At 41.2% G+C, this 21,917-nt stretch overlaps 3 protein-coding genes and 1 long non-coding RNA gene across 5 annotated transcripts; all 4 read left to right on the top strand.

Annotated features, from left to right (window-relative positions):
- The first annotated feature begins 535 nt into the window (after nucleotides 1–535).
- On the top strand, nucleotides 536–8,783 carry LOC141823290 (pentatricopeptide repeat-containing protein At1g33350-like). Its single transcript, XM_074710555.1, is given in 6 exon segments — nucleotides 536–878; nucleotides 1,337–2,454; nucleotides 2,456–3,289; nucleotides 3,425–5,340; nucleotides 5,449–5,532; nucleotides 8,594–8,783. Coding segments are annotated over 2 exon segments (1,584 nt in total). The 5' UTR covers nucleotides 536–878; nucleotides 1,337–1,548; the 3' UTR covers nucleotides 3,134–3,289; nucleotides 3,425–5,340; nucleotides 5,449–5,532; nucleotides 8,594–8,783.
- Nucleotides 8,784–8,808: 25 nt separating this feature from the next.
- LOC141823291 (uncharacterized) lies at nucleotides 8,809–9,545 on the top strand. 2 transcript variants are annotated; one of them, XR_012601395.1, is made up of 2 exons: nucleotides 8,809–8,964; nucleotides 9,345–9,545. It is a non-coding gene; the product is annotated as an uncharacterized LOC141823291 (long non-coding RNA). The 2 variants fall into 2 exon arrangements; XR_012601396.1 differs by having other exon boundaries at nucleotides 8,809–8,953.
- A 685-nt stretch (nucleotides 9,546–10,230) lies between these two features.
- LOC141823289 (beta-amylase 1, chloroplastic-like) lies at nucleotides 10,231–13,353 on the top strand. The gene is made up of 4 exons (XM_074710554.1): nucleotides 10,231–10,842; nucleotides 12,061–12,271; nucleotides 12,358–12,468; nucleotides 12,553–13,353. Exons 1-4 carry the CDS (start codon nucleotides 10,253–10,255, stop codon nucleotides 13,345–13,347), a joined length of 1,707 nt encoding a protein of 568 aa, XP_074566655.1. The 5' UTR covers nucleotides 10,231–10,252; the 3' UTR covers nucleotides 13,348–13,353.
- A 703-nt stretch (nucleotides 13,354–14,056) lies between these two features.
- Nucleotides 14,057–21,414, top strand: LOC141824547 (PHD finger protein ING1). The gene is made up of 7 exons (XM_074711859.1): nucleotides 14,057–14,188; nucleotides 17,044–17,115; nucleotides 19,315–19,502; nucleotides 20,373–20,433; nucleotides 20,525–20,624; nucleotides 20,716–20,839; nucleotides 20,930–21,414. Exons 1-7 carry the CDS (start codon nucleotides 14,161–14,163, stop codon nucleotides 21,038–21,040), a joined length of 684 nt encoding a protein of 227 aa, XP_074567960.1. The 5' UTR covers nucleotides 14,057–14,160; the 3' UTR covers nucleotides 21,041–21,414.
- Nucleotides 21,415–21,917: the final 503 nt, after the last annotated feature.

The following is a 21,917-nucleotide window of genomic DNA, read 5'->3' on the forward strand; positions in this document are numbered from 1 at the left end:
GCCCATTTGAGGTCTTGCCCGACCCGTTTGATGTGTATAGTCGTAGAGCTATCAAACATGTCAACCTATTAAAATCCATCATGTGGTGGGGCGGAGTGAGCCGACCCATAAATTTGACGGATTGAAAAATCTCCAATCCAACTCAACTGAAAGCGAAGTGTGAGTTAGCGGGTGAACCCACAAGTCTGTTAAAAGAATAAAAAATATTAAAAATTTTAAATTTGTATTACAATTGAAATTGGTCAAGTCAAAAATTTTAAACTTGAATTGTAATTTAGACAGATCAAACCCACTAATCTATTGAATTTTCTATTTTAATTTTAAAATATAAAATAAATAAATAAACTTTTTCAAATTGTAAGCCAATCCAAGCTTTGTTGCGAGTCAATTTACACGGATCGCGGGCCTAAACAAACCAACCTATTTAACAGGCCAGCTAACCTAACTGACCAAATCTAAATTTACCGGCTATATATATCTAACCCTAACGTTGCTCTGAATCCGATCCGATTTATTGCCCCTCCCACACAATCCCGCCGCCTCCACGACCGGAAGCGGCGGCGCCACGAGAGAAGTAGAGTTCATCGCCGCCTCCGCCGAGATGGGCCGCGTCCGTACCAAAACGGCGATGAAGTCCTCCTGGCGTCACTACTCGAGGATGACCCTCGATTTCCACACCGACGAGAAGATCCAGGAGAAGGTGACTATCATCCCCTGAAGCGGCTCCGCGAGGTTCAGAGCGTCCCCCACCCGCAACTTCTCCCTCAAGCTCCAGGAGGAGGAGGAGCGCGAGTGGCGCACGGACTTCGTGCAGGACGAGTTCCCCATCAAGGTCGATCTCTCCGGTGCCGAGAAGCAGGCGGATCGCACGCCTTGAGGTTCCATTCTTATCCCTGTAAGCTAGCTTTCCCTAAATCCCATGGTCGCAGAATTTTCACTAGTGTACGATTTCAATTCCATGTTTTTCTGATCGAAGTGCGTCAATTCTAGTTCTACATGCCTCTTTTGAACTTTTAATCTTCGTCTCGACTTGCTTCCTTTAATTATATTGTTATACTTCTTTGTGAGATAGGTTTGCAGAAGGATATTACTATGATTCTTGTGTTTTCGTGTGTTGATTTGGGCGAAGGGATTTACCTTTGAACAAGTACAGTTGAATTTTCCGATCGATATCGCTTGTGGATTTTCACTAGTATACAATTTCGATTCCGTGTTTGCCTGATCGAAGTACGTCAATTCTAGATCTACATGCCTCCTTTGAACTTTTGATCTTCGTCTAGACTTGCTTCCTTTAATTATATTGTTGTACTGCCGATTAACTGTTCTTCTTTGTCAGGGCTATGATTCTTGTGTTGATTTGGGTGAAAGGATTTACCTTTGAAGAACTACATTTCAATTCTCCGATTGATGTTGCTTGTGGATCAACTGGAGTGAGCAGAGGATTTTGATATTATTATAATTTAGGGGCTTTTAGTAAAAATTGTTTGAGCCTGGGTATTTTGATAATTTCCCTTGCACCTCAGTGGACCTTCATTTCCAACCACGACGATGCCCTGCGCCGCCATCGCCGCCCCTTGGCCGGCGGTCCTCTCCCTCAACCACCACCACGTCGATCTGCTCCACCGATGCACCACCCTCCGGCATTTGAAGCAGATCCAGGCTTTCCTTCTCTCCCTGGGCCATGGACGCACCCAGTTCTACGCCCTCAAGCTCCTGCGCTTCTCCGCCCTCGTCCTCGCCGACATCTCCTACGCCCGCCTCATCTTCGACTCGCTCCCTGCTCCAAACATCTTCCTCTACTCCGCCCTCATCTCCGCCTACGCCTCCCGCCCTGATCCCGACTCCCCTGCTGCCCTCCAACTCTTCGCCGCCATGCTCCGCGGCGCCCCAGCTCCTCGCCCCAACGAGTATATCTATCCCTCCCTCCTCAAGTCCTGCTCCGACCCCCGCTTTGCCAGCACCCTCCACTCACTCCTCTCCAAGTCCGGATTCCATGACTTCGCCGTTGTGCGCACCGCGCTCATGGATTCCTACTCCAGGTTCTCCGACACCAATGCTGCCCGGTATCTGTTCGACGAAATGCCTCAGAGAAATGTGGTGTCTTGGACGGCTCTTCTCACTGGGTACATGCGAACAGGGCAGATGGGGAAAGCCCTCTTCATGTTTGAAGAAATGCCTGATAGGGATGTCCCTGCCTGGAATGCAGTGATTTCTGGGTGCACCCAGAATGGTCTTTTCTCAGAGGCGCTCTCATTCTTCTCCAGGATGGTTGTTGATGGCGCCCAGCCAAATAAGACGACTGCATCATGCCTGTTCTCTGCTTGTGCGCACCTTGGTATGCTCCATCTCGGGAAATCCCTCCATGGGTATGTCTTCAAGAACAGCATGGGAGATAGCCCCTTTGTTTGCAATGCACTCATTGATATGTATGGCAAATGTGGCAATGTGAAGAAGAGCAAGGTGGATTTTTTCTACAATGTCTGAGAAGAACATTACATCTTGGAATTCCATGATCAATTGCTTGGCTCTCCAGGGACATAGCAGTTTGGCAATAGAAACCTTTTGTAGGATGGAACAAGAGGGTCCTCAACCTGATCAAGTCACTTTTATGGGCCTTCTGAATGCTTGTACTCATGCAGGATTGGTGGATGACGGGCTTGGTTACTTCAACTCTATGACTCAAGACTATACAATTGATCCCGAGATCGAGCATTATGGTTGTGTCATAGACCTTCTTAGCCGGGCTGGTAGGTTTGATGTTGCAATGGATATCGTGAGGGATATGAGAATTGAGCCTGATGAGGTTGTGTGGGGTTCTTTGCTCAATGGTGCCAGAATTCATGGTGCCAAGGATTTGGCTGAATTGGCACTGAGGAAGCTACTTGAGATCGAACCTAAGAGTGTTGACTATGGCTTCATGCTCGCAAATTTATACAGCGAGTGTGGCAAATGGGAAGATGTTGGGAAGGTCAGAAAGAGACTGAATCAACTGGGTGGAAAGAAGCTGCCAGGATGTAGTTGGATCGAGGTGGAAAAAAGGGTTCACCAGTTTTATTCTGGTGATACAATCCATCCTGAAGTGGTGCAGATTTACGAGATCTTGGATGAATTAGTTGAATCGATGGAAGCATGATTTTTCTCTCCACTGCATAATTTCTGCAAATATATAGTCTCAGATACCATTTTGCCAAATGCTGGGACATTCAATCGAATTGACATTGCTATGAAAGGGTAGATCTTCGCAGCCATGGCCAACATGTTTTGTTATGCCAACAACTTCAAGTTCCTGGTAAATTCTTTGTAACTATCTTACAAGATAATTAAGAATGTAGTTATTCTTTGATTTGTTTTTAGGGGAAAAGCAAATTCATTCCTTTACAACATATTGAACTTGTTGATATGCTTGCTTGAAGTTGTAATCTAGGTATTTTATCTCCGATTATTGTTTTGGCTTCTAGGCCTGATAAAAAACTTGAGGAATGGAAAGACATGCACGATCACCTTCGTTTGGAGATAGAAACTTATGATATGCTGTCGAAGATCATCAGATACTAATTTTGAGTTACAATGACTTGTCTTATCATCTCAAGTCTTGCTGCTTGTTCTTAGACATCTTCCTTGAGGATTATGAGATTCACCGAAGCACCTAATTAGACGGTGGATTGTTGAAGGGATTGTGAGTGACATAGGCGGTTTGCCACTGAGAAAGTCGTTGTGTGCTGCTTCAACCAGTTGGTGAGTCATAGCTTGGTGCAACCATCAGAATTTGATGATAGTGGGACAGCGAAATCTTGCCGTGTTTAGGACATGATGCTTGATGTCATACTCTTGATATCGAGAAAGGCGAACTTTGTGGTGCTACTGAAGGTGTACCTTCGTGATTCTACCCAATATCAGAAGATAAGACGCTTATCGTGGCATGGAGGAAGTAGTAGACTAGTGTTTGACACTAATGTGTCCCACCTCTGATCCTTATTGATTTGTCCCACCTCAATGACGATCGGAGGTGGGACACATCAATGTCATGCACTAGTCCACTGTTTCCTCCATGCCACGATAAGTGTCTTATCTTCTGATGTTGTGGTGGAATCGTGGAGGTGCTCCTTCAGTAGCACCACAAAGTTCTTCCTTGATATCGAGAGTATGACATCGAGCATCATGTCATGGACGCGGTAGGATTTCACTGTCCTACTATCGTCAAATTCTGATGGCTGCACCAAGCTACGACTCACCAACAGCAGCGCACGACGACTTTCTCAGCGAGCAAGCTGCCTACGCCACTCACAATCCTTTCAGCAATCCAATGTCTAATCAAGCGCTTTGGTGGATCTCATAATCCTTAGGGAATATATCTAAGAACAACTAACAAGGCTTGAGATGGTAAGGCAAGTCATTGTAACTCAAAACTAATATCTGATAGATCTTTGACAATATATCATTAGTTTCTATCTCCAAACGAAGGTGGTCGCATAAGTCTTTCCGTTCCTCAATTTTTTTATTAGGTCTGGAAGCCAAAAGACCTCGGATCGCAAGTGGAAGTCGGTTGCACTTTTGCAAGATTTCTCTACCAATATTTTCTAGCTTTGGAGGACAATTATAGTCTGGGGCATCAAATACTTTTCTACAGAATAACTCCCAAGATAGCTCATGTGCTCAAGGAGAGATTTTTAATATAAATTGACGATTACTATATTTGGTACTTTCTCAATGCTAGAGGAGATCAGCGCCCTGCTCTCGAAGCTCACCCTTCGATCTCTAAAGATTTTGCATCAGGTAAACAGCAGTCTGAAAAAGGCACTCGATGAGGTAGCTTCGCCACCATTGCTGCTCTGCAATCTCCTGATAAGTTGTGAACTTGGCGAATTGCCTCCTTGGTTTTCACCTCTGTAGTATGTTGTCAAGATATCTCTGTTCTGCACACTATTGCAGCTCCAGGATCTACAAGTCTTGAGAAATCTCCTTGCTTTGGTCAACCTGAAACTAGGATTTCAGTCATTTGTCAATAATGATAAGGATTTGGTCTTCGATTGGGGAGGGTTTGCACAACTTAAGTTCCTGGAAATTAGTTGGCACAATTTCAAAGTAGGTGTAATCCGAAGCCTCGAAATTCTTAAAATACTTTCCTCCCCTGAATCAGTCAATGGCATAAAACATCTGCATGGGCTAAAGGAGGTTCACATTGATACTCGTGATAAAGATGTAAATGAGATGGTCAAAATTATTGCAGCAAACCATTCAAATTGTCCCAAATGTTTTGCAAAGCAATTCTAGCCTGCTGAAGGCATATGTAGAAGAGTTTTCTGTCAATGCAATGCAAAGATGGCTTTATTAACAGGTCAGGTGTGTATTCTAATTCTGCTCTTCGACTTTAAACCATGGCAAAGTCTTCTCATGAATTTCAAACTCTCTTATACTCATTCTTAATATACTCACTCTTATATATTGCAGAATGTGGGAAAGACTGAAGCTGGAGAAACTGCTACAGTCGACTACTAATTAATGCTCAACTGCGCTGCTATCTGGAATCCTTATGTTAGTTTTTTTTTCTTTCCAACATCCTTTTGGTGACATGTTTTGAAGTTTCTTAAGTCCTTAAGTAATTTGTAGTATGTAATTTTGTTTGAGATAGTTCAGTAATTTGCATGCTAAGCAAAATATTCTTGCAATACTAGTTAGTAGTTGTGAAGTTTAAAACTACTACTGAAGGTTCTTGAAATTATTATGCTTATCATCACTATTTTGCGATCTTCCACTTGAAAACACTGCTTGGATTTTATTCGTGAACATTACCAACGCGAGTTTGTGTATGATCTTAGTTGTTTATCATGGAGAGATTAGAAACATATGTTAGCTTATTTGTTTTATAGGGTTTCATACTAAATGATCATAAACGAGCTATTCTCTCAGCTAAGTGTTTAGTTTGCTTATGAATGTTTTCTAGGTTTACAATATTAATTTTGCTTCATAGTATAATGAATTACAATATTGATAGTATAGTTCGCCTATACAAGAAAGGAACTTGTGGTTAGAACCTAACATGGTGTTCTTCAACTTGCTTTGAGCTGAGCTGAGTCGCTGGTTGCCTCACCCACTCCTGCAGACGCTACTGTTGCTGGATGAAGCCCTCTGTTACCCCCTTCCAGGAAGTGACGATTTCATCTTTTGCTACCAATGATTGGTGGACATGACAACTCATGTTAAGGAAACATGATGCTCTAGGATATGAGAGCTTGCCAACTCTTGCTTCACTAGTTTTGAAGTCCATCTCGAATACAAAATCTCACGTCTACCAAGCAAGTCGAAGAACACTTACATACGTCAAGCGAGGAGGAGTTAACATAAGTGGGTCACGACTGTAGTGAAGCTGAAAAGTCGAAGTCCTACCTAATGATAGTTCTTCAAGTATCAAAACGTTTCCCTTGAGTCACAACAATGCGGAAAGATACTATAACAAGAAATATAGCAATCTATGTCGTCCTAAAAGTAGCTACTGAAGCAACAAAAACTCCAAGGCTAATCACCAAAACAATACTTAGGAGCCACAACTTTGTTCCCTATGCAAAGGACCACAGTGATTCTGTTCAAGACAAAGATGGTTGCACATATGAAAGGAGAGGAGAAAAAGGAGAGGCCCCTACACTACCTCGAAACTCTTACGAAGCAATCAAATATCAAGACAATTAAAAGGGTTTGGCTAAGATTATTGTTTCTAGGAAAAATGCTATAGAGCTTAAAAAAATTTTATCTCAAGGAATTAGACAAGAAGATGGCATTCCATTTCCATAAGAAGGATAGAATAAACTACTTTCAATGTAACTTGGAACATGGGCATGACAATAAAGAAGTGCATTCACCTGAAGTTTCAGATCAACAAGTTAATTAGGAAGGGATATTTGCATAAGTTTATGATCCAAAAGAGAGAGGATGAACTAAAGGAGAAGGAACGAGTTCGAGAGCTAGTTTAGAAGCATATAGTTTGAGAAGTAGAAGGTCTACACTGCGAGAGGAAATATTAATAAGTTCCTATTGTGAAAGAACCCTTGGTAGTTTGTTTTATATGTAGAGCCTGAGTATAGTTAGGATTCAGTGTACTCAAACGAGGAGTTGGACAAAATTATGATGCCTTTGGTTGTTTGACTATCAAATTCAAAGACGTGGTTATGGCAAAGAGACAGGATGGAAAAACACAGATGTGCATGGTTTCCATTGAATTAAGCACGTTCTACTCAAAGTGCTATTTTCGACCGTCTAGAATTGAATTGATCAAATGTTGGAAAACAAGTATGGATATGAAATGCTATGTCGTTTTTGGATTCTTTATCTAGATGCAGACATCTATCTCAGGGATGACCTCCACCTCGGACTTGATTTTATAGATTCTTTCTTACAGCAGTACAATAGCGTGACAATCTGGTAGAGAATGTCTTATTTACTAAATGTAAGCAGTAAGAGAAACAGCTTTTTTAGTAATTTCATGAATTGGAGCACTGCTTTTGTGAAAACGGGGGAGTGGGCGCTGTTTGGACATGCACGAAGAGTAATGATGACCGTTGGATGGAGATCTGACGGTGAGGAATAGCTTGGGTTTTGCTTCGTGTGGAAGAGTAGGCATGATTGGGTGGCGAGCGATGTCCTTGTGGCAGTTGGCTAGTCTTCTCATTGACCTTTAGCCCCAAATTGAGTTAATTTTATAGGCACTTGCTTTGGGATGCCCTAGAATTTACCTGCATTGTTATTGGATATACGATAGTAGATTTTTTTAACTGATTTTGATAAATTGAGTAATTTGTTCATGATAAAAATATGGGTGCACCATCCCATCAGTCGTTTGTTAGCCCACAAACCTATCACCCCTCAATCGTCACTTGAAAATAGAATAGTAGACTTGCCATAGGTTGAAAATTAACAAGTTGATTTGTTCAACATTTTGTCTTTGATTTCTCAAAACATGTGTATGGATTTGTCTCGACAGAAATGATACTATAGTCTAGATACTGTCATCAAAATCATCTTGATGCATTTTTTTTTGGATTTACCATGTGCTGTCTGTCATGCTGCAAATGCCATTTCTTCTTTGACAAAATATTAACAACAGCCACATTGCAACCGTCATTAGAAACCAATACCCACCCTGTTATAGTCGAAAGGCGCAGTGCTCACCGTTCTTCTTGAGATCTTACTATGATCATCAAGATTTTATGTGGGCATATATCAAAAGTTCCTTACTGCACAAGTCTTCTCCAAATTTATAATCACTGGAGTTGCACTTAAATATGCAGTATATACATTAAAAAGAAAGGCAAAACTGTATAAAATGTGTATGCGCAATTCTACAAACACACTGTTTGTACTCTTAGCACTTCAAATTTAGTTTACAATGATGTCATTGAAAATTAAAATCTTAAATAAATATGGGAGATTGTTTCTATCTTAATCATAGTAAGGATATTATGATATATAATTTTAATTTAACATCATGTGAATTTGCGTATTTTCTGATTTGTCTTGATATCTTATATCATATGAACCAAACTTTGTTTTCATACCTGTGTTAATTATTCTCCTTTAAAATTTGCTTCTTCTTTTTCCCTAGGAACTGAAGCAGCTCAAAGGAAGAAGGCTGCTATGATCCAGCAAGTGCGGCAAATGGGAAGATGTTGGGAAGGTCAGAAAGAGACTGAAACAACTGTGGAATTAAGTTGCCAGGATGTAGTTGGATCGAGGTGCAGAAAAGGGTTCACCAGTTTTATTCTGGTGATACAATCCATTCTGAAGTGGAGCAGATTTACTTGGATGAGTTGAGATGGAAGCATGATTTTCTCGCCACTGCATAATTTCTGCAAGTATATAGTTTCAGAAACCATTTTGCCAAACGTTGAGCATTCAATCGAATCGTCATTGCTATGAGAAGGGCCAGATTTTCGCAACCATGGCCAGCAACCTCAAGTTCCAAGTAAATTCTTTGTAACAACTTTACAAGATAATTAAGAATGTAGTTGTTCTTCAATTTATGTTTAAGGGAAAAGCAAATTCATTCCTTTATAACACATTGAACTTTGTCGATATGCTTGCTTGAAGATGTAATCTAGTTATTTTATCTGATTATCATTTCTTAGTTGTTTGGAACCACTGGCCTTGTGCTAAGATAGACTTAAGGCTGCGTTTGGTTTCAGAGACAGAGACATAAATACAGAGACAGAAATAGGATTTCTGTCTCTGCCTCCGTTTGATTTTGAGAGACAGAGAGAGAAATAGGATTTCTGTTAAGAGATGCTTTACTTTCTTCTCTATTATTTGAGAAAGTATCATGTTTCTGTCTGGTTAAAAGCTGTTATATCATGTAGGTGGATGTGCACACATTGTACATTTTGATCCAGCCTCATCGACTCCGTTCATCGGAAACTCGCCGACTCCATTCATCGGAAACTCGCCGGCATCGAGTTCATATTTGTGATGAGGTGGTGCAAGGTATGAATGAAACTTGATGAGGGAAAGAAACACCACAACAATTGCTTCCCTATACCTCTAGTTTTGAACCCTAAAAACATTAATATCTATTTCTTACCGAAAATAGTAAATTAGCTAAAAAATATATTATTTTTAATAATATATATTGTTCTTATATATATATATATATATATATATATTCTTGTTACTTGTAGCAATAAATCTTTAATTTTTATCATCCCTAACAAAAGGAGTTGCATAATTAGTTAGTGATTAGTTAAACCACCAACTAAAAAGTTCCTTTTATTCCCATTATACACCTTGAAAGTAGGACCATATCCAACAACTAAACTTAAATTATGCCCCATAAAAGGAATAATAATGTCGACTTAAAATAGATTTTATTTATTTTTTATTTTTTTAAAAAGTCCTATTGATAGCTTGTCTTAAAGTAGCATCCAAATAACTAAAAGAATTTTTAATAATATTTTATTAATTCAAATTTCACGAGTGGTTGCTTTGACTTACTGCAATGCCCAGCCTCACGTGACCTGATTGGCCGTTGGTATCGTTTGAAGTCATACACGTGGAGGCAACCGATTGGAGATGCAAGCCGTGCCCCACACCTGCGTGCTATATTTGGTTGTCCCCAGCGCGGCACGTGGCGGAGCGGCGATCGCCGTCTCCGGCTATAAATTCCGGACCGCCTCGCCGTTGATCGAATCCAGTAAAGGAAATTGAATAAAGTCGAGGAGAGAAAGGGAGTGGTCGAGAGAAGAAGAAGAGGGAGCGGATTTGAATAAGAATGGCGTTCAATTTGGCGCAACAGGTCGGGACTCTCCGGGGAACGCCGATGCTGATGGTGGAGACGGGGTCGGCGGCGAGGGCGGATCCCCAGTCCGCGCCGGCGGCGGTCTGGAAACCCCAGGCGGCGGACCGACGCTTCCGGATCCAGATCGGGGCCGCGCAGACGGAGATCGAGACAGCGCCGGCGGCGTGCCCGGCCCGATCGACCGCGTTGCCCTGTCTGTCGGCGGCGTGCGACGCGCCGGTGGTGGCGCGGCAGCCGGAAGCGGAGGTGAGGGAGCACCTTGGCGGGGGAGGGGCGGTGAAGGGGGTTCCGGTGTTCGTCATGATGCCGCTGGATACAGTGAAGCCTGGCGGGGGGCTGAACCGTAGGAAGGCGATGAACGCGAGCCTGATGGCGCTGAAGAACGCCGGCGTGGAGGGGGTGATGGTCGACGTGTGGTGGGGAATGGTGGAGAAGGAGCGGCCGGGGGAGTACGATTGGCGCGGCTACGACGAGTTCATGGACATGGCTTCCCGGATCGGGCTCAAGGTCCAGGCGGTCATGTCCTTCCATCAGTGCGGCGGCAACGTCGGCGACAGCGTGACGTACGCCCTTTTCCCCCTTTCTCCATTTTCTTTTTCACTTTTTGCCGCTGCGATTTCCGCTTCTGAATCCGTTTCTAACCCTTTTTTGTCTGTTCTTTTCGATCTCAAAATTCGTCAAAAAAAAATTTTCCATCTTTTTGGATGAATCCCTATTCCTGTTCGTTTCTAAGGGGCGAAAATGATATTTTGCGTGTCTGTTTCCTGCGCGCTCATGCGCGACGCCAAATCCACCATTCATTACCGATCGCGCGTCACATTTGACTCATTTGACTGTCCAAAATTAGGAATGTACAGTGCTCTGTCCCCCCCCCCCCCCCCGCCCCCGTCCGGCCACCGCCGTTGTTGCCGGGCCCTTGCGCATCGTGCCGGCCACCGGTCGGTGTCAGATTCTGACTGGATCGACACGCCACTTGCCGGCGCGTCGATCGGTGTCGGATGGCTGGGCCAGATTGTGGCCGAAATCGCGGGCGGCCACTGGCAGTGATCGTGATTTGACCAAATCGCGGCCGGATCTGGCAGTCAAGTGGTCGCGCTGGATTCGACGGTTTCCGATCGAATTCGTCGGATTTCGGTCACAATCCGGTTGGAATCCGACGCCGGCCGACCCGCCACTCGGCAAGCGGCGCGTCGATCGGGCCCGGAGTCGCTCCCGGCCGACGGTGGCCGCAGCCCTCGACTGGCCACGTGCAGCCTCGTCCGGCCACTGGATTGTCGGACCGGGCCCAATCAACGCGCCATTCGCCGATGCGTCGGTCGGCGTCAGATTCTGACCGGATTGTGACCGAAATCCGGCGCAATTTGGCCGGAATCACGCCTGACAGTGGCTGGGCCAGATTTGATCAAATCGCCGGAAATCTGATACTCGCGATTTGGCCGAAAATCGGCCGCGATTTGGCAGCCAGTGGTCGCGCACTGGATTCGGTGAGTTTCCGAGCCGAATTCGTCGGATTCCGGCCACACGATCGGAATCTGACGCCGCCGACCACCGCGACGCACCGGCGAGGGCGGCGAAACGACGGGGGTCGGCGGTGTCGCGCACAGGATCGCGTAGGCTGTGCCGCACATAATATCAGAACTCTCTATAGGGGAATTTTCATTTTTACTTCTTAGAAAACAATTTCTTCTTGAAAATTATTGTCTTTGTTTAGCAAATTGCTTTCCGATCTAATGAAAAGAAAGAAAGAAAAAAAAAAGAGGATTTTTATTGGAATGATGCAGAATACCATTGCCGGACTGGGTTCTGGAGGAAGTGAAGAAGGACCCGGACCTGGCCTACACCGACCAATGGGGCCGCCGCAACCCCGAGTACCTCTCCCTCGGCTGCGACGCCCTCCCCGTCCTCAAGGGCCGCTCCCCCGTCCAGTGCTACGCCGACTTCATGCGCGCCTTCCGCCACCGCTTCGCCCACCTCCTCGGCTCCACCATCGTCGTAAGCCCCCGGAGAATCCATCGACCTATCCATTAAAAGTTCCTCTTTTTTTTGTGATTTAATCGGAATTGCATTTTGCTATGCAGGAGATTCAAGTGGGCATGGGTCCTGCCGGCGAGCTGAGGTACCCGTCGTACCCCGAGGCCGAAGGCACCTGGAAATTCCCCGGCATCGGAGCATTCCAATGCTACGATAAGGTCGCGATGTGAAAAATTCTCTGTTCCTCGATTTGATTGATCTTAAAAATTGAAGCTTTGGAGGAATTCTTTCGATGATTGCAGTACATGTTGAGTAACCTGAAGACCGCGGCGGAGGCCGCAGGGAAGACGGAGTGGGGCCATGGCGGGCCTTCCGACGCCGGCGGCTACAACAACTGGCCCGAAGACACCGCCTTCTTCCGCCACGACGGCGGTTGGAACGGGGCTTACGGCGAGTTCTTTCTGTCCTGGTACTCTCAGATGCTCCTCGATCACGGCGAGCGCATCCTCTCCTCCGCCACCTCTGTATTCGACTCCGCCGGCGTCAAGATCTCTGTTAAGGTGGCCGGGATCCACTGGCACTACGGCACCCGGTCCCACGCCCCCGAGCTCACCGCCGGCTACTACAACACCCGCTACCGCGACGGGTACCTCCCCATCGCCCGCATGCTGGGCCGGCACGGCGCCGTGTTCAACTTCACCTGCGTGGAGATGCGCGACGGCGAGCAGCCCCGCGAGGCGGCGTGCAAGCCGGAGGAGCTCGTCAGGCAGGTGGCGGCGGCGGCCAGGGAGGCCGGCGTGGAGCTGGCCGGAGAGAACGCGCTGCCGAGGTACGACGAGACGGCGCACGAGCAGATTGTGACGGCCGCGGCCAGGGATTCGGAGAAGATGGCGGCCTTCACGTACCTCCGGATGGGGCCCGACCTGTTCCAGCCGGACAACTGGAGGAGGTTCGTGGCGTTCGTCAAGACCATGGCGGAGAGCAAGGGAGGGTCGGCGGACCACTGCCGCGAGATGGTGGAGAGGGAGGCGGAGCTCTCCGTCCACGCCACCGTGCCGCTCGTCCAGGAGGCTGCCGCCGCCCTCACGTGCGCTTAAATATTTGAAAAAATTCGACCCAACAAAAAAAAAAATTAAATGCTTTTAAAAGCACCTGTTTAAATGCTTTTAATTATTTATATTATAAAAATGAAATATAATTTCTTTTTTTATTATTATTTTCATTCCTCTCCATTAGGCCTTAACAATTCGATAATTTCATCATTCATCATCGATAACTTACTCTAACAATCGAGAAGGTAATGTTTCGCTCCTTAGAACATAGTTAAGTTGATTACGACGGAACAGAGTTGTTGAAGTGGACAAAGGTCGAATCTCAACGAAGTCGAGATAATGTCCTCCTCCGTCGTGATCAACTGTAATTTTTCGATTTACCTTATCACAGATGATTATAAGATCCGATCGTATGGAGTCACTAGGGTGACAGAGATAACAAATAAAGGGTATGAGTTAGAGATTGTTTTGTTTGTATTATTGATAAGCTTGTGAGAAGTAGTTTGTGCTCTTGCAAATATTTTTCGTGCAAAATATAAATTATTATTATCTTTATCGAGCCGTATTTATGGGAGATTTAAAGAGAATTATATTAAATATGACATTAATTAAATAAACAGGTTTATATAAATGGGCCTGATGGGCCGGCCTAATGTGGCTTCAAATTGGGCTAAAGGTCGGCCCATTACTCCCCTCCATTTTGCATCCTGTGAAGTCAAGCGGTACGGTCTCCTCGATTCGATCATTCCCAAAACGCACGCAGTCCGATCGGCAATCCGCCCGAAATCGCAGTTCGAAAATCGAAAGAGCGGCGATTCTGGCGAAAGTACAGATTCAGCTTCCTGATCGGCTTCCGAAATGGGTTTCCTCGAAGATTTCCGAGCTAGTAAGCTGAAACCCTAATCTCGCAACTGGTTATCTCTTTTATTTCTTCCTGGTTTCTTCTCTTTTTCTTTTTCATTTCAAATCTAGTTCTTTCCTTGTCTTTCTGTTCCTCCTCGATTTTTCGCCGTTTCATGCCTTCTTTTCTGCACCCTCACTGCCTTGTAAAAATTATGCCTTGAACATCTTTCTTCGTGCATATCTTATGAGAAATATTGAAATGAGTACTAGCGATCGAGAAGTTTAGATTTTTTAAAAGTATTGTTTGCTCGGTGTAAAACACACTCTGTTTGATTTCTCTGGCACTTTGGGGAGTGCGTACGAGGCAGTTGTCTAAGTTTTAGATAGAAATAGACAAATAGAAGGAAAGATGCATTTTTGGATAAGTAATTACTAGTTATGTTATGTTTCTTCCTTCCGCCCCTCCTTCAGTATGTTTTCGATGATTAATATCTATTCTCTTCACAATTATACACATTTTGTTATGAAAGAGAACTTGCCATTTTTACTGGGTGAAAAATAGCAGATAAGTTCGTGTTTCTTTAGAATGCACTTTCTTGTCCACTAACAGGACATAAGAGCTCAAAATCGGATGAAGATGGATTAAACCCCAACTTAAATGCCACTCCTGGAGTGTACTGTTCGACCTAATGGATACTTGGAGCTAACAAACACTTGTCACCTAAAATCAATCTAAAAACTAGCATATAAAAGAAAAAGGGTCAAATATTGAAACTTCAGGATGAAAATGGTATTAATTAAGCACATATGATTGTATGAAAAAGGGTCAAACATATGTTAATTATGATTTCTTATGTTTTAAGCATTTAAGTTATTCCTTTTATATATTTTTGCTTTCTTAATCTGATATGAGTTATATTGCCTTTTAATGACTATATGGATTCCAATTCGAGGATTCATTGTCCTATGATATGAGACTTTAACTTTACCTTAGGAGAGTTATCATGCTCACATAACTTTAGAAGCTCCACTCCATTTAATTATTGGTTTTCAAGACATTTTTAATCACACATTTTTATCAGCACAAACTTTAGATGCTCCACCCCATTTAACTATTGGTGTTAAAAACATTTTTTATCAGATTTTTTATCAAATAATAGTTACAAGTTATCCAAAACTGTCATTTCTAAAAAATTTCTTGTCTATGTAATTTAGACACCCTCTTAGTTTTTATTTTAATATTTGTTCTATAACTTTCTTAACCCTTTTCTCTCTTTAGTTTGTTTTGTAAACAAACAACATACACGATTGAATTTAGTGTGTGTGTATGTGTGTGTATGTAATCCTCTGGATTCAATGCCCAATTTTTCGTTATATAAATTCATTAACTAGATTTTTCATTGGTCGTACCACATTACAGCTTGGATAGCTACCTAGCTAGCATTGGAAGAGGATTGTATCCCCTAGTGACTAAGTTGCTTCCATTATGTGGCTGTTTCAAAAAGTTGTTCAGGTGAACCACCTAAGTGGCCCATGCAGGTTGATTAAAGCAAAACCAATTCATTTTTAGCAATTGGTTCACTTGAATATAACAATAAAATTCTAATTATCTGATTAGCCAACCCCACTTGATTGTGAGGAAGAAAGTAAAGAGAGTGACGTTGAGAAATTTAATGAGTACTTTTTTTAGTTTTTCACCTCCTAGAGTAATTGGAGTCTAGGCTTAATTGATATAAACTTACTTGATTTTGCTTGTAGTGTCACTGGTTGTCCATATTTTAATATTATAGCATGGCACTAGCTATTCATATTTAGATATTGGTATGTGTTATACTAACTAAAAAATGGGAGTTAAATCTAGAAGAGTATATAAGCTTTTATGCTATATTATTATGTCTTTTTTCCTGCAATGTGAAATATGATTTGTTTTGTTATTTCTATGTGGTTGCTTATCAATTATCACTTGTTTACTTGGAATTGTAAACTTGTTTTGATTGTGTAATGGGCTTTGTTAGATATATGTTACTTTTTTAAATGATAATAGCATTCTATTTTCTTTTAATAAAGACCACTTAGGTGCCCACCTACTGCTTAGGCACTAAGCAGTGAGCCGGATGTCTATTGTCTAAGGTTGCCTTTTAAAGGATTGTTGCACCATACCAATCTGAATATGGCAGTATTGTTATGGTTGTTTATTCTCTTTATAGCTTACCTTTACTGCTTTTGATCCAATTGCTTTATTTTACCTTAATCTCTTAATTATCTAAAAAAAAAATCTTCATTTTGTAATCCAAGTTTATGCACTTCTTTTTCTTGTCTTTATTAATTCTGTATGTTCTTGTCCCCTTCGTTGTACATAATATTGACTATATAGATTATCACATAATTTTTACTAGTCCTTCCCTTTTTCTTGCTAAGTTATACCTATTAATGTTTCTTTATTTTTGTAATTTTACTATTCTTGTTTTTATATGAAATTACACCTTTAAATCATCTTTGATAAAAAGGTATCTGTCTCTATTTAGCATAAAAGGAATCTATATTTATATACCAAATATTCTCTCTCACCTTGTTTTCATACTTCTACACAGCAGTTGTATATTATTTTTAAATTCTACCATATGGTTTTCGTAAAATTAGGAACTAATTTTTTCTTCTGTTCTTACTGCTTACTTTTAACAACACTAGTCAATGTTAATTAGGTGTTTTCTTGGTTTAAGTTTCCTCTTCTTACTCAATTTTTATTACCTTTACTGAGTGTTGAGTAGAAGATCAAATGCATATAAGAATCAGAAGCCTCATTTTGTTCCTTTTAGTTCTTTGCTAGCATTTGGGATTTCCTTGTTTCTTTTTTATTGTCATTGTACTTTTCGTTTGGTGTTTCTTTGTTTTCTCCAGGTGTCGAGTCCGTACCAGCTATGCTTCAACGCAATTATGCTCTAATGCGAGATCTAGACAAAAGCTTATTAGGTATGCTTTTTTTATTTTTGTTTTCATTAAGACAAGGTTTTATACGGGTTATGAACTGATATGTATTAGCATGGTATAGTGGCTTTGTGACACGGTCTATCAATTTTAATATATGAGATTTAAAATGCATGAACTTTTCCTGTTTGTTTATATCTGCCCTCTAATTTATCTAAGATGTCAATTTACATGCCCAAGTTCATAGTAACTTATCTAATCTTATAAACTCTATTTATTAACCCATAACATTCTATTTGGTACTATAGTCTTCCTCACTTAAAGGCTTGATGCCCTTGTCAAGATCCAAATCCAGCTCATAGCCCATAATCGTTCTAATCAGCAACATTTGTGTCCCGATGGTGGTTTTGCTATTGCATGGTAACCTTTTCTAAATAGCTCACATGCTTAGGATTACATTTACCATGCCAAGACAATGGGATGAAATATGACTGGTGGAGTAAAACAAGATTGGTCTTATGGTGGTGTTTTCACCAAGATATTTTCCATTGTTGTGGTATGTTATAAAGAATACAATTCTTATGTATGTTGTATGTATTTAGGTCCATTTTCATTTTCCCCACTTTACAACTCAGGCTTAACGAAGTTGATTTTGCCTACATTTTTACTAGCTTATATACTTGTGCATGGATGAGCTAATAAAGATACACGCCCACATTTTAGGGTCACACATTTTTGAGGTTGCTCAATTGTGTACTTTGCCCACCTGTAGTAGTGTTGTCCAGTACCTTTGTTGTTTCTCATATAAGAAACCAGTAATTCCTTAAGCACATGTGGATGACGAGTGAATGCCATAACTTATTGACCACAAATGGGTAAACTCATCCCTGAACACAGCAAATTGTCAAAATAAAATCAAGCATAAACATTATAGAATATATTTAACCCTAAAGTTCATCTTTAACTTACACCAATCATTCAGTTCATTATTTGGTGAATTAGGTTGAGAGACATGAATATATTTGTTGAAGTAAAATTCCTTTCCTTAACTATTGCTATTCTTGATTTGGTGAAATCAAACCGGTGGCTGTAAGTTGGAAGATATGGTACCTCCTTGTTTAATCGTAGGTGTATTGTGATGTGGAACACTCATAAACTCCAACTAGGTTCCATGTCTCAGGTTTCTGGTCAATAGGTGCCAGCTTCCACATGCAATGATGCATATAGGCCCTTGATATAGAGATCATTTTTTGCATGGAAGTCAGTATTCCGCTCCATAAATTATTCAAAATTGTGCTGGTAGACACTGATTGTTCATTATTTGATATAGTTAGAAGAGTTCTTAAAGATTGTCACCATTCATAGGAGGTCTATATGATGGTAGCAATTTTTGAATTGTACAAGATTAGTTTGCGCTGTGACTACAGTTGAGTGTGCATGATCAAACTAAGTTCCTTGTACTGTTGCATTTTCTATTGGATCAATGACTGAGTAGACATGTTTCCTACGAGGGATGGAAAAAAAGAATGAAATAAAGTGCTAAAAATTTTCTCAGCGTCACTTGTTCTTTGTTTCCTTTGTTAGAAATGACGTAGGGAAAGAAAAGATAGGGGAAATTTTCCCTAGGTTTCCTTATACTGCTTCTATTTGATCTGGATGGAAAATTCACTTATGCAATGGAGTTCAAATCCAAACTTTAAAAAAATTTAGCTGGTTCCTTTGTAAGGAACATGGCCTTAAGGAACCAATGCTAGGATTTTTGGTTGCATATGACATCTACCTTAGCTTGGATGATGCCTCGACAGTAGTCAATCTGGGCATGTAACATAACTAGAGTGTGAAACAGGACTTTGGTTTTCTGAGAGACAATGAATAATGATAATATACTTATATTTTGGATAAAAATATATACATCCATGACAAGAAAAATGAATTTGCACTAGCTTATTAGCTTCTCTTGGGCGTGACAATTGGTCACTATACACCTTTAGGAACTTTTTTAGTATCTTTGGTGCGGTTTGAAGTTGTAAATTGTTAAAGCCAACACCATGCTTATAGTATAAGTGGGCATAAAGCCATAGAATCAATCACTATGTTGATATACACAGGTACTTAAAATCGACTTAGGTTACCTGTCACCATGCTAAGAGAATTTGCTGGCCGTTGGCTATTTCTCTCAAACCTATAACTGATTTCTCTGTTGAATATTGATTAATTTGCATACTAATGTGATCCCTCTTGCAGGAGTTCGTCAGCAAAATGAGCAGCGCTGTGAGCAAGAAATAAATGATATTAAACGGAGAATAGAGTCTGGTAACATTCAACCTGATGCATCACTATTCAAATTTTCAGATGAGGCCCTTGAAGAGCAGAAGCATTGCATTAGAATTGCTGATGAAAAGGTGGCTTTGGCCACTCAAGCCTATGATATGGTACATGCTCTATTCTTTATGGCCCCACATAATGTAGTTTTTCACATTGGTAATAGAATGGCCTCAAACTTTTGTTATACAACCACCAAACATTAAGTAGTTTAATTTCTGTTATAGAAATTGTACAGCCTTAGTGCAATTATATTTACTTATCTTGAGGATAAAATCATGAAAATGACAGTCAATTCAAGTGCTGGTCACTAGTTGGCATGTTGAAATGTATTGTTTTGATCATTGATTAATACTAGTACTATGTTGGCATGGTTAATTCTTATTGCATTAACACAATTTCATTGGCTCCAAGTTAGGTGGGGTTGTCTTGGTTGATACAATCAACCATCTAGAACTGAAACACTGACAACCTATTTACTGAATCCATAGGGAGGGTGAGCAATGCTCATATCTTGAGAAGCTCTCCTTTGTTTATCTCAGTAGAGAGGATTCAAAATCCCTCTCTGGTGATTTTTTTTTCTTCTCTAAGTTCATATCCACCTAATGAGGTGGACTTGATACTTATGGGAGTGAGCTTGATATATATAGCTAATGCAAGGTCTCTACTTATATTTGTCAAGCTGTTTTCTTGTGTCGCTTTTAAATTATTTTTGCCAAGTTAATGGTTGGTCTCTGCTTCCTAATAAGTTTAGCTGTGTGTGAGTAACATCTTTGGCTGAAAATTCGTCAAGGATTTTCATTAATTTTTTTGTTGTTGGCCGAGGTAAGTGCTGGTACACCAGCTGCAATCTGCTCTTTACTGTGCATTCTTTTTTTTTTGCCATATTTAGCAGTTTAGGTGACTATTATTTATTCTTTTCCTTGGCTTTGACTAGGTAATTAGTATCATTCTCTGTTCTGATCTCAGTTTCACTCTAGGTGGATGCTCACATCCAACAACTTGATCAATATTTGAGAAAGATTGAAGAAATTCGGCGAGGTGGCTAACTAAAGTTTTGTTTTGCATGCGCTAAAGCTTGCATCTTTAAACTAGCAAATGCGTTACTATTTTCTTGTATTTTGATTGGTAGAACGAGAACTTGCAGCAGCAGCTGCTGCTGCAGGTGCCTCCAATGCTGAGGGTAACACAAGATCTGGAAGGGGTGAAGGTGGCCGAGGGGGTCGTAAAAAGTATTCAATCGTTTGGCGATTTTTTAGCTTTCATAAATTATTCAAATTCACAATTTCAAACAATTGCTTGACGCTCCATACTTGACCACAGATCATGGTTAGCAGCTGAACAACCAGCCATCGAGTTGGAGTTACCTGTCGATCCAAACGAGCCCAGATACTGTGTCTGCCACCAAGTTAGCTACGGCAACATGGTTGCTTGTGACAACCCCAATGTATGATATCCTTGTCCTCCTTTCCGAGCTCGTTCTTCTTTCTTCCATTTGCATTGGTTTGATTTACAACTACATATTCTTCTACTGCAGTGCCAGATAGAATGGTTCCATTTTGAGTGTGTCGGACTCAAAGAGCATCCCAAGGGAAAATGGTACTGTCCCAACTGTGTTGGACTGCAAAAGCGCCGCAAAGGCAAGTGAACGGTTAATTTTGCTACTTCGAAACATCTCGAGGTCATGGATGGCTAACTTATATAGGAACCAATTGGCTTCTCATAACCTCCACCTTTTGTACAGGCCCCAACTAGCCATTTCAAAGACAACCTATGGTTTATGTTTCAATTTGTGAATTTACTATCTTTTAGTTAGAAGATAACTTTAAACCTTTGATCCGGAACCATTTTTTTGTTCTCTTTACAATCTTTGTAAGTTATAGGATATAGCTTGGAAGAAGAGTACGTCGTCAGTCGTCGCCAAGCTCTTTATGTTGCCTTCGAGAACAATCAAACAACTTCAACTTATCTATTTTGTATCTAGATGTATGATTTGTACGAGATGTTTAATTTTGTGGATCATGTATGCTTGTCATATGGGCAATAAGAAAGTGAACAAGTGAGCTCTTTGCCACTTAAGGCTATTAGAAATGCTCAATAGTTTGTTTTCGATTTGGAAATAGTCATTCGTCTAAAACTCTTTGATGGTCTTATAATCGACATACAAGTGGTATAGAAGTGGAAATGGTTACCTTGAACTTGTTTTATTTTATTTTCAATATATTAAAAGTAGAGTTTTGGTGTAATTTTAAAATTGTTGTCACGTGATCTTGAAGGATTCGAGTTGCGGAAATAATTTCTATAGTAAAGTGGTGTACAATAGACTTGCCTTTTTATTTTATTTTGGGTATAAAATGTTCATGAGGGTCTAACATGTGTGACTCCTTGTAACTTGGAAGCTATGAAAGTGGCTTATTTTGTCCATCTTATCTTGACATGAAAATGGCTAACAAAGTGAACTCTTGTTTGATCTTTTTCAAGGATAAAATAATATTGTTTTTTATTTATTTTTGATGGTCTAGTCA

This window comes from Curcuma longa, chromosome 3, assembly GCF_044706935.1.
Source record: "Curcuma longa cultivar G26 ecotype Majalengka, Jawa Barat chromosome 3, ITB_CL_G26_1.1, whole genome shotgun sequence".
NCBI classification, from domain to species: domain Eukaryota; kingdom Viridiplantae; phylum Streptophyta; class Magnoliopsida; order Zingiberales; family Zingiberaceae; genus Curcuma; species Curcuma longa.

Coding starts and splice junctions, on each gene's coding strand:
- LOC141823289 (XM_074710554.1), top strand. CDS start 10,253: ATGGCGTTCAATTTGGCGCAACAGGTCGGGACTCTCCGGGGAACGCCG. Junction 10,843..12,060: donor AACGTCGGCGACAGCGTGAC/GTACGCCCTTTT, acceptor GGAATGATGCAG/AATACCATTGCCGGACTGGG. Junction 12,272..12,357: donor TCCTCGGCTCCACCATCGTC/GTAAGCCCCCGG, acceptor TTTGCTATGCAG/GAGATTCAAGTGGGCATGGG.
- LOC141824547 (XM_074711859.1), top strand. CDS start 14,161: ATGGGTTTCCTCGAAGATTTCCGAGCTA. Junction 17,116..19,314: donor TCTAGACAAAAGCTTATTAG/GTATGCTTTTTT, acceptor TCCCTCTTGCAG/GAGTTCGTCAGCAAAATGAG. Junction 20,434..20,524: donor GATTGAAGAAATTCGGCGAG/GTGGCTAACTAA, acceptor TTTGATTGGTAG/AACGAGAACTTGCAGCAGCA.